Genomic DNA, 12,432 nt, shown 5'->3' on the forward strand with positions numbered 1-12,432 from the left:
TGAAAGGCACTTAAACAAACTCAATAAATAAATATGTATTCTAAACAAGCAAAGACCTGTTAAACCGAGACACCTTCAACAGCCCTGCCGTGCAGAGATCGTCACAGTGAACAGAGTTTGCATCCCCTCCGCCTGCTGTCTGAGGTGGGCTTTCAGAAGAATCTGTCTTATTTCCGTACAGCTAACCGCTGGAGATTGTTCATAAAGACAGAGAGGCAAATCCACCGGTCTCATTTTATTCAGAGATGCATTTGATATCGAGAGATGAAGAACCTCCACTTTTTAACATCACAGTAGAGAATCTAACTTTATATGGCATCAACAAACAAAGTTAGGTTGAGGGAAGTGATTTTACTGTGTATTAAGAACAGGCCTTTTTTCTTTTTTACTGCGATCTATAAGAAGTACAAACGATCAAATGCTGAGCATCAAATCACTACTGGCAGCATTTATTCAACATTGTCACATAACCATAGTATATGATCTTGACCCACACTGTTGTAAAACGACATACAGTCATGCACTTATAATGGAAGTCCATAGGGGAAGTGTATTTTTAAAAGCGTACTTTAGTTTTCATTAGTTTCATCGTATGTTCCATTGCAAGTTTATCGCAAAAACAAGTACCATTTACCATGGTAACCATAGCTTACAGTTTACAACCTCGTAAATATAATTAGCAATTGTTGATTTATGTAGTGAAACCATAATGACCAGACGTTAACTATAGTCTTACCACAATACCCCTACTTTAACCATGACATCTGTAGATGGGAAACTATGGGAAAACAAATAGAAATCAGTCCATAAATAAATATGTTTTCTACATCTACTATAATAAAAACATGGTTAATTTTGCTTAGAAACTGTTAAATTGATTGTTGAAATGCCATAATCAATTTGGGTTGTCCTTCAAACAATGAGTGTGTTAACATGCAAAAAATAAACGTCTGTTTAACGATAAAAAATGTTGAGGGAAAATTGTCAGAAGCTGTCTCTTTATAGGCTATCTCTTCTTATGTTCGCAGAACCCGCATAATCGCTTTTCATTAAGCTGTTTCAAAAATGTTTTAATGCCTTATTTTACTGTTACTTCCGTTTGAGATTTTTACTATTGGGCTGTCATGCGCACATAAACAAAACTGTTTAACGGTAAAGGCGTTTACATGCAACGCAAAATCGGAATAGCGGGCAAAAAACATCTCTGCTGAGCGGTTTATGAACTTTCCCCGAAAAAAGAAAAACGCTGTATGCGTTTAAATTGACCTTACTTGTTATGAGAGTATGAAGCATAATCAGGGTAAGAATGTGCATGTAAACACACTCAATAAGAAATTTTCACATAGGAAAATCTACATTTTATAGCTGTTCTTGTAAAACCTTGTATCTCCATATTCCACGATTTTTCATTTTTGCCAATTTGCTTTGCAAATTTATAACCAATAAAAAGTATTAAAAGTTGCATTTTTAAACTTTGACAACACATCAATTTAATCATTTAAAAAAAGTTTTTTAAATTTCAGAAAAAAACACCCAGCAAATCTGAGGTTTAGGAAGCACAGCAACGTTTGTTTTAAAACAAACCCAAAAAACGAATAAAACATAATGAATGAATAAAATATAAGTCCGTTTAAGAACTGTATAAACCACCATAGAGCAAGAACTATACTTGCCATTCTATTTATGTTGGTATAGGAACATGTGGCGCACTCTGCACACGGGGAAAAATGTCTTATTTAAATTTAATGTGGAACCAACTGTCTTCAAATATGTAGATTTATACAGATTCAAATAACAAGCGAGTCAGCCCCAAGCTGTCTTCCACAGACCCTGCGCGCGCGTGGCCTCACATCAACTATATCATATTTAAATGCTATCACAGCTCTCCCTGTGAACTCCCATTACATCACCGTTCCGGGGTCACGGCGTACGCTACATCTCGTTTGTGCGGAGTCCACAGATAAAACGGACGTGAGAGAGAAGGGAGTGAGAAAAAAGAACCAGAGAAAACAACCCCCTGCTCCTTTGCCCGGAGGCTCCAGAACTCACGGCTTAACACTGTGGCATAATTCATCGCAACTTGAATTAAATTACATCGGAGACTTGGGGCTCCCGTACATTATTGATACACTTACAGCTATTCCATCTGACACAGAAATCTATATTCGCCAACAAAAAAGAAAGGCTGTCAGAGGCTATTTATGCCTCCCAAACAGAGCGTCTGTTTCAACAGCCAGTTACAGAGGAACTGTGGTAGCCTTATAAAAATCGGGAGTGTGAAATCTACAGTAGCATTTAAACACGGCTTTGCTCTGCTTTACATTACCGCGCACAACATCCAAATCATACGTTTTCAGCATCTTTCTGCGGTCTCTCCGTCATTATAACACCCATCTGTGTTTGCAAACAAACGCTTCTTAGCTTCATGACATTTATGACCTCGTTCAGCAAGGTCAATTAAGTGGAGAAAACCAGGTCTCTGCTTGCTTATTGTATACACGCACGCATGCCCTCGCACCCTTTTTTCTTCATCTGTTTTGTCCGCCCTTCTATTTAAGGCGCAAATGTGCTGAATCTCCTCCTTTCTTTGTTGTGACATTTCGAGATCTCAGAGAGCTCTCCAGAAACAGCCTGCTCCATTACAACTGGCTGAATTACAGTAATCTTTTCAAATATCACAATCCCCTTCCATTAGCCCAACCTACTCTTAAGATACTGTGGCAGGAGTGTGTAAATACATCTACGGTTATCACACACACAGCGGCAATAAACATCTATTAGATAAAAGGACTTAACAGATCTGGGTGATTAGAGAGAGTACAAATAAACAGATGCACTTCTCAACGCGCTTAGATCGTATTAACAAAAGAAAAGAAAGGGGAAAAATGTGCAGCGTTTTCACACCTATTGCTTTTACGATGTGGAGGCCATTAGTGCAGTCCTTCGATCTTCGCTTGTGAAATTGTGAAAATATTACAAGACGCCAATATATACATTAGAGTTTGTTTGTATACTTGTATTAGGTGTAGTATATAACATTATATACATATTTTGTCGATTATATGGAATCTATATTATATGAAATAATATACATTTTCAGCGTTGTATTTTACTGAACATGCTTGTGCGAACATCATTTATTTTGTTCAAAAACCATACAAAATACTATTAACTCATATATAAATTTGTTTACATCTATATATTTATGTTCCCCCTACCATTACCTTGGGGGGGGGGCGCCCTTCCAAGTTCCCCTCCAGTTCCAAGGCCTTTCTTACGTACTGTGGGTATCAGAATATAAAATAAGTGGCCTGATAAGACATTACATGTAAATTTTTTATACACAAATTCGACTGGGCTCAATTGATTAAATATTATTGATTAAAAAAGTATTGTCTGGAAAATAAAGACCTAGTGGGAAACACTGCTTTGTATATATCTGTTTTTAATTTTCTAAATCATGTTTTTATCGTGCATTCCAAGTAATATCAATCAAACTGCATTTGGGTTGTTTTGATTAATAGTAATTTGATTAGTAATAATTTGATTAATTTTTAGCTAACAATAAGTGTAAGTCGCATTGGATAAAAGCGTCTGCTAAATGACTAAATGTAAATGTAAGTGACCAAGTTAATAATAAGTACACTTGTACAAATTTGCCTGATGTATACTTGTTGTATAAATATACATAAGCAAAGTTAAACTAATTTAAATTAAAGTACTTGTTAGTGTCCTATTTCAATACTACTAGGGATTAAACTGGCCAACATTTTCGTTTATAAAAGCACACAATACTAAACAGAGTACACAACTTGTTTACAACTACGATTTTCCGAGAAGTATAACAAGTATATTTCTGAGTAGACTGAACGCACACTTTCTTATTTTTACCTTAAACCGTAACTACCGTTTGCCACACGTCCTGAAGATAGCTTCAAAAAAGCAGCAAGCGAAAAGGGCTCGACCCCGGATCTGACACTTTTTCCTTCTCTCCTCACAGAGGTAGATTATCTTCTGATGATAGTGCATGGCCGGGCCCCCAGAGTGGCGAGGCAGACACAAAATTGGCCTGCCGACACACTCGACACTTATCATACATGCTAATGGTCCGACGTGCGGTAGGCAGGAAGGTAGCTGAAAGGAAGGGTGGGAACGTTAACAGAAATGAGATAGACAACTTCCACGTTGCCCGCAGGTGGCGAGGGCACTGCCAGAGAGGACATGAGCAGAGAATTCAAATCATTCTGCTGCAGGCACAGACGGCCATGGCGCAGCATTGCTCTTTACATGTTAGGGGCGAGGAGGGTGTTGACAGAGTACTTGATCGTTTAATAACGGCAAATATAGGATGTGCTGTGGAATATGATGCGAGAAGACTTCGACAGCCCGTATTGTTCTGAGGTTGTGGAGGCAATGGTTCCCGGAGACAGCGATAGAAAAAAGAGATAAAGAAAACATGCACAGTCATATGGTTTATGCATTAGAGTCGGGTTTACACCAGGTCATGATACAATCGGTTCTTCCATCAGGTCAAACGGCCATCAGACTATAAATAAAACACTTCCTGACTTCTGGAACGGTTCTAAATTTAGTCTGCTATCAAACACTCCCTCGACTCAACTAATGCGTCATGATGGTGACACATTGACCCATCAATTTGTAACATTGACAAGCTTTATACATTTTTTATGTATATTTAATTGTATGTGGCTTTGTACAACTACATTACGACATACGCACCAACATTTATAAAACATTAATATTCTACGACGATGATGAAGCTGTTTTAAGCTATTTGGGTGATTTAAACCCTTTATCCAGACGGGCCGGCTCTCAATCCCACGGTATACTGAATACAGACAGTACGGGGGCAAATAAAATCAATGGAATACCTAATAAAATATGAAATACAGAAAGCACACATTCAGAAAAAACTGTATATTACGACTGAACGTGCTGCTGTGTGGATGGAAAACAGTCGAATCAGCCATTAGTTCAGTCAATTTATAGCGATTCCCACCCACATCTCCTCAATCTAGAACGGGTTGCTCTGTGCATTTCTTTAATTGTTTTCATTGATAAAATAATCACGATGTAATATGCGTTCGACTCCCTAAAGATAACTTGTCCCTTTATATTCTTGCATTCAGTTCTATTGCGGAACTGCGGCTCAAATGAATCTCTAAACAGTTCACTTCAAGGTAATCTCAACCCATCTCATCCCCCTTGCATGAGATCTAACCTTCCTGCTGGAGCATGCGAACATTCCCATCGTTTCCGTCTCCAAGCTTGTGGATCAAGGAAATGTCTCTTGAATGTTTAATGTCTGGCTGTGTTTCCAGGCCAGATATCAAATGAGCTGATCAGGAAGCCCGGGGTCTGTGGAGACCTATACGGGTCCAGCTTTCCAGTTCCTGGAACCGTTTAGGGTCATTTATGGATATCCAGGGCCCTGGCAGCTTGCGAGTGGCCTTACTGGGTCAACAGAACCTCTCTATAAACAGCTACTGAGGCTGGCTCCCTCCCTGCTCCACAGCCCGGGGTCGAGGGTCACAGATGGCGCCTCTCAAAATGGCGGTTTACCAAACAGGCAGGCGTCGCACAAAGCTGGCATTTTCACAAGCAGAGGGAGATCATTACGGCTGCTGTAAAAAATATTCATGATAATAACAATATTACCATGGTAGAATTAGCAAGTCAAAAATGCACACAGGCCTGCTAGCAGACGATGCTTCAGAGACCACTTTGATCTTGTTGGCAAAAGCAACTTGATGATGCCAATTGAAATCAGTATGAAGAGCAACGGAGAGCGAGAGGACAGGGTGCGTGTTTTCTATTCTCAACACTTATTTGTGTTTTTCAGCCTTGAGAATTTGAGAAAAACATCTAAAAAATAACACCCCTCTAGCATGTGAAGTGATGGACTGTCATTCATGGTATACATTTTCGTAACAATCCTTTCTTCCCGAATTATTCTCTTTTAAAGGAAGAGTTCACCCAAAAATGAAAACACCATCATAATTTGTTGTTCCAAACCAGGATCGCTTTCATCTTCTTTGCGATGTGAAAAAAAATCCAAACAAAGCAGTGGTCACTTTTTTCCATCCCATTACAACGAATGTGGACTTCAATTTTTGTTTCCTATCCTAATACGAATTGTATGGCTTAAAGGTCCAGTGCGCATATCCGTCGCACATGCTACTAAAACATCTGTCTGTGCTAAGAATAAATGACCAGTGTAGCACTTATGCGATCAGTTTTGGTTAGTAATTAGTTACTGAAATTTAATATGAAAAAAATCCATGCTTTTATGTATAATTCTCACATTTGTAATACTTCGGTCTGTTATTAATACTACTTTATGTAGTTTTATATTATTTATTTGAATGAATTAAAAGAGCCGTTTCATGTCTATCCTTAAATCACTTAACTACTACTGAATATGTAATTAGTAACTAGTAAATGGATTACTTTTTCAGAGTAACTTGTCCAACACTGTGTGCGTTAGAGTTTTGCACGTGTTTTAGACAGAGCCGCTTGTTTGTGTTTTTATGCATTTGTTGCGGTGCTTGTTTGTGTATGATGTAAATCAATGGTGCACCGCTATTTAAGTTGTTTTTGTGTTTAAAACATGTTTTGAGTCCCTATCTAGAGCCCTATGATTTCAGCGATGTGGAAAAAGGGAAAGAATACCGGAGGTGCTATCCGGCTTTTTAAATATGTCACATGCATGTTTCGCGTGAATAAGCTGCACAGTTTAACGCATTTCTATACACGTGTGAGGCTCGTGCATTTTTTTTGCGTCTCTGTTTGAGGACATTACCTCCATCTCCAGAGCTGAACTGAAAGTTTATTTCATAAATTTCATTACGAATTTTGCACTTCACTGTTAGAGAAAATATATCGTCAACCAAACACTCTTTGCGATGACCCGTCAAAATAAAAGTTAAAAATAAAAAGACTAAAGATTAAAAACACTGTATTGTATTATGTCTAGTATTCTACTATTCTCATATCTAGTAGTTACTGAACTTTTCTGAAAAGTAATGACCTTGTCGATTTTAGTAAATGTAATATAGATTTAGTCGACTAAACGGTTTTTCAAATTTCATTGACTAAAACTAAATGGGAATGGCTCAAATTTGACTACAACTTAATTGCATTTTCGTCAAAAGACTATGACTAAAACTAAATCAAAATTGTCCATCGAAATTAACATTTACATCACTGAATACGTTAAGCTTTGTTGCAGCTCTGGCGCCAAAGAAATTTTACCAGGTGGCATCCCTCGGCGTGAGGGGCATATCATGCAATTCATTACATTACATAATTTGGCCTAGATTACATCAAAATGGTTCATATTAGTACATCATTATTGCTCATAATTTTTCTTTTGCACCGGTACATGTGCGGCAGAGACCTAGTAAAAAGAAGAAAACACAGGCTATCACACCAGCATCAGCACTGTATAAAATACCCAAGATATTCTGAATATTTTATTAGTTGTAATGTTTCAAAACTGATTTAGCTTCATACACTGTGAATTACAATAACTATCTGAGAGAACAATTGCTAAAAATAGAACAGAGACTTGAGATGTGACTTGGACTCCACCTCAGAGACGTAAGACTTGACTTGGAAGAAAAAGATGTCAGATGTCATGTTGTATGGTGCAGTTATTATCAAAAAGTCAATAATGTCAGTGAATCAGCGAATCATTTTCAAATTAAATGAACTGATTCATTAGAACGAATCAACACAACAGCAAAAAAGGGACATCATTTTAGTATGAGGTGCCGTATAGGGTTTAAATCAAACTTCGCTTATGAATACATTACACTTTATTTGTTCATATACATAAGTTTGTGCATTTACTGAGTTTATATGTATCTAGGTGTAGGTGTGCATGAAGTTTACATGTTAATAGTATGTTAGTATTCACATATATTTCACATGTATTTGCCTGAACATCCGATAGTATTTCCCAAACATGCGAGTAATTTATATATGTGTATGCACGTGTTTATATGTATTCATAAGCCAAGTTCGATTTAAACCCTATAAGGCGTCTCATAACGTACTGCTGTGTTAAAACGCCAGGGTTTAAGTGAAGTTAAAGTGACAGTTCACCCAAAAATGAAAATTCTGTCATAATTTACTTGCCCTTATGGTGTTCCAAACAAGCCTAAAGTCACCATTCCCTTTATTGACACAAGGATGAGTAAAAAGTGACAGAATTATCATTATTTGCTTAAACGACCATTTGAGGTGGCAGCATCGCCCGTGACAAACTCTTTAAGTCTCAGAGACTACATGAACTTTCCTAACAGTGCTGACCTTCATTAAAAATCCTGCTAAATGGCTATCATGTAGAATGACACTCGGGCTGTCCTCATTTCGCGAGCAGCGCAAGCAAAGCTTCAAGGTCAGTTAGCGTGTACCTCCGCTGCCTTTAGTTCTCAAAACCCTGGCAAATCTAATACAAACATAAAATCACAGGACAGGGCATCAGGTGCCAACATGCAGGAACCACCCATGCTTTGATTTTAAATCTTGTTTCAATCTTTGCACCGCACACTTTTAACAAGACCTCAGAATGACTGGCAGACCTTTTCCAGTCTTCCCCGGCTGAGGGAATTGCGGCGGGGAGAGAGGACAGACTTTTCTCCCGGCTTGGCGGACAGGGATCCAAGACACAATTTCATGCTTTGTGGCCGGTGCACACCAGTGACTCCACATCCCCCCGAAAGTAGGCCGGCCCGAGGACAGACGTGACACCCCCCACCATCCTCCCACCTGGGCTGTCACCCTCACTGTACAGTTGCCCATTACAAGCATCTATTCTGCTTCCAGCATCAAATATTAATCCTGGCCCCCTGAATTGAAAAATTGCAAAGAGGCGAAACCGACTCACCATTTTATTATTGATTTCGTGAAAATGAATCTCGCAGACCTTTTCCACCACGTCCTCGTTCTCGAAAGTTACAAAGCCGAACCCTGTGGAGAGGAAGAGGGGAAGAGAGGAAGAAAACAGGGGAAGAAAACAGCTGATGATTGAAGTGAACCACCACAGAAGCAGATAAATGAACAGGAAACGCAACAAATATCTGTTGATTGCTATTATCGCGTGGAGCAGGCATAAATGAGCCATTGAGCCGTGCAGCAATCTTGGTTTTATCTGGTCCTAATGCCATGCAAATTATGTATCTAGTACAGAGCAGGAACTCTTTTGCTGTTAAAATGATGAAGTCCTGGGCCCTATTAAAATAGCTTTGAGCCTGTTCCTCAGAGATCCTGAACGCTCAAAGCTGTTTTAATGGGATTTGTAGAGCCAGCCGGCATATGAATTCCATTATGAAATATTTGATGTTTCTCTGCGAGCTTTCGATACATGATGCGCCATTTTTCCTCATTTCACTTCACGGTACAAAACACGCTCTCGCCGTCCTGGAAGACTGAGGGAGATTTAAAGATTAACAGCAGTGCCGATCCTAGACGTCGGAGGGCCCTATGCAAACCTTTGTGAGGGGCCCTTGTCATAAAAGTTACAATTAGATAAGCTTAACTTGGAACTATGAGAAAACAAAATAATAAAAAATTGACACACTAAAATGAATTAAAACTCAAAGATAAAAAACATAAACTGACAGTAAGAACAATTAAGTATAAAATTAAATTGACATTTTGATTCACTTAAATAATCCTTTACCTTAAGTAACACATGGCCCTGTAAGCATCTAGCTTTTTACTAATGAAATGAGTTCGTAACAAAAATAAAACATGATAAATATAGTTAACTCGAGAAAGCTATGCATAAAAAACATATCAATTATTCTGTAAATGTGAGGACACAAAAATACATATCATCATGGGCAAACAAAATACAGCGCTGTATGCCAGTGGACATTCTCTGAATTTGTAAATCTGTACTTGCATAATTTTGCTAAAATAAATAAGACTTTGAAATAGTAAAAAAAACACATGCTTTCTTGTTCTTTTGCGTCACGTTGTTGCCGTTTTGTTCCCGCTTCAGATGGACAGCTTTGTTTTGTAGCCGTGGCCGTGAGACGCAGCATCACATTATAGGCATGTCATCACCCGCCAGCACTGCATGATGTCCAAGTATGTCACAGTAATGAAAATTATTAACTATTAAAAAATTAATTTTCAAATGATTCCTGTAAAATTTGTAACGGAGCACTCCAAAGGCAGAAAATGTAATGCACGTTTTGTTTAAATTGTAGTGTTTTTGATTCGGTACTCAAGGAGGCCCCCTGGAGGTGCAGGGGCCCTACGCAATTTGCATAGTTTGCGTATAGGAAGGATCGGCTCTGATTAACAGAAAGTGTTAAACAACATTGAGAGTCTCAAACTAGACCTGGATGTTTGCATACGGAATACCAATACTTCCTCACATGAAATCACACATGCATGAACAAACTAAAATACACAAACAACCAGATCTAAAATGCGCAGGGGATGGGTGCACTTTCTAAACCTTATCAGCTTGGTTCATGAATATTTATTAGGTGATATAAAGTTCACCCAGCATATGCAAATTTTTAACTATTATTCTTCCTTTTGTTTAAACGGTGAGGAATGTATACATTGATTATTGCTAATTCAGATGGATAATAAAGACAATATTTGTCCCTTTAAGGGAAATTTGGGTAACACTCAATAAGGTTGTATTTGTTAACATCAGTGGACCAACTAACATTAGAGGCCAATTGAGTTTTTCAAAAAAGTATACATTTTGTCAATGGCAATACAGTTGTTCATGTTGTGAATTAATGTTAACAAATAAAACTTTACTGCTAAGTTGTACCAGAATTCGTTGCGTAACGTCATTCACAATGGGAGCTAAGAGGAAAGTTCTTAGTGATTGTATATAATCTTTGTAATGTGAAATGCTGACCCAATGAGAGAAGTTTAATACAAATGACAATCCGAAAATTTACGTTTACACAAAAATGTATTCTGACCGTGTTTAATAAATGAGCCCCATTGTGTGCATCAGTGGATAAGCTTTATAGTAAACATTTAGTATTAACTGCATAAATAGCTGTGAAAACAAAACATAACACATACAGTATACATACAAAGGGTTATATAGGGCTATATTTGATATGTTTTTGGTCAAAAAGATTAAAAAAAATGCTACTATAATTTAAGCCATATCCCCCAGCGCTTGTCTTAAGCTATACAAGCTTTCAAGTACCAAAAAGTACAAAGATAAAGCGCTTGTAAACTTGCTCGGGTGCCCCACTGCTTTCCAACAAGGCTTTTGGCTTTTAAGAAAGTGAGAGATAAGTCCCGTGGTCAACAGGTCAAAGGGGTTGACAGTGAGCCCAAAAGAGGAAGCAGCAGAACCCCTCTCAACACCGGCTGTGATAAGAGCAGATGAAGAGCCTGGTAGGACGATAAGAGGGCACGGGATAAAAACGCTGGTGGCCCCTGATCCAGTACTGCGTGACCTCGCGGCGATTATATGTACAGTTTGTTTTGTTTGGAAAGAAAACGCGGTCTGCATTTTCTGCTCGCTTACTCCACGACACAGTAGAATCCACTCCTCGCCCTGCCGGGGTAAACACGGAGGTTCAGTAGAGGTGGAAGACATGCTGTTTCGAGTCGACAGAACGTTATAGCTCTCCTGATTGATGGGGTATTAGCTACGCTTTCATTGAGCCACGACCGTATGAGGGCTTTGTATCGGGCCACGAGAGGTAATTAAGGGCAATTACTGTATGTACGGGCTGTAGGGGTGATATACTGCCATTGCCATCATCTCTGGAGTCGTCGCCCTTGGACGCCGGCCAGTACCCCCACATCGACCCTTCAGTCTGGGCTTAGACGGCCTCTCGGGCTGACATCATTGACAGAAAGTGAGTTATAGGAGCAACGGTCCCATGGGAGGATGCTGGAACAGGATTCACAGCCAATTACCCAGTGACCTCTTCTCTTGCAATGGCTTCCCGTACAAGCCTATTAGAGCTTCCTGTGACTGATCAGAGCCCATGATGTGGCTGCAGGCCGGATCGGGTCTTGCCGTGTCCTCTCAGGTCAGGCATCTGACAATCTCACTGCTCCATAACCTTGTCTATTTTGCTTCACCTTTCTTAGTGCAGATCTGACCGGGGCTAGTTGTTACATTGACTACAGACCAGTTTGCAAGACATAAACAAAACAAGCACTTCCTGTTTCAGTTTTATTACACATATAATTGATGTTTGTTTAACATTTTGATTCGTCTCTAAATATGTATTTTATTCTAATGTTTTTGCAAAACCTAAAACAGGAAGTGGTTCTGGACCAGCGTTTTTGCCTTTTGCTAAATAAGAGTAAAAAATGTACCGATGATTTTAGAAGATTGTTTGGTCTCCAATTAGCATAATTATTGTGATACCATATGAATTACACTTATTATATAGT

General features: G+C 38.8%; 1 protein-coding gene across 15 annotated transcripts in view; it reads right to left on the bottom strand.

Annotated features, from left to right (window-relative positions):
- Positions 1 to 12,432, bottom strand: part of msi2b (musashi RNA-binding protein 2b) — a 213,085-nt gene that overhangs the window by 45,935 nt on the left and 154,718 nt on the right. For all 15 annotated transcript variants that reach the window (XM_079481925.1, XM_079481932.1, XM_079481926.1 and 12 more), the window contains exon 8: positions 8,915 to 8,997. In XM_079481925.1, coding sequence (XP_079338051.1) covers positions 8,915 to 8,997 — 83 coding nt within the window. The remainder of the gene's footprint in view (positions 1 to 8,914; positions 8,998 to 12,432) is intronic.

This window comes from Barbatula barbatula, assembly GCF_947034865.1.
Source record: "Barbatula barbatula genome assembly, chromosome: 19".
Classification (NCBI taxonomy): domain Eukaryota; kingdom Metazoa; phylum Chordata; class Actinopteri; order Cypriniformes; family Nemacheilidae; genus Barbatula; species Barbatula barbatula.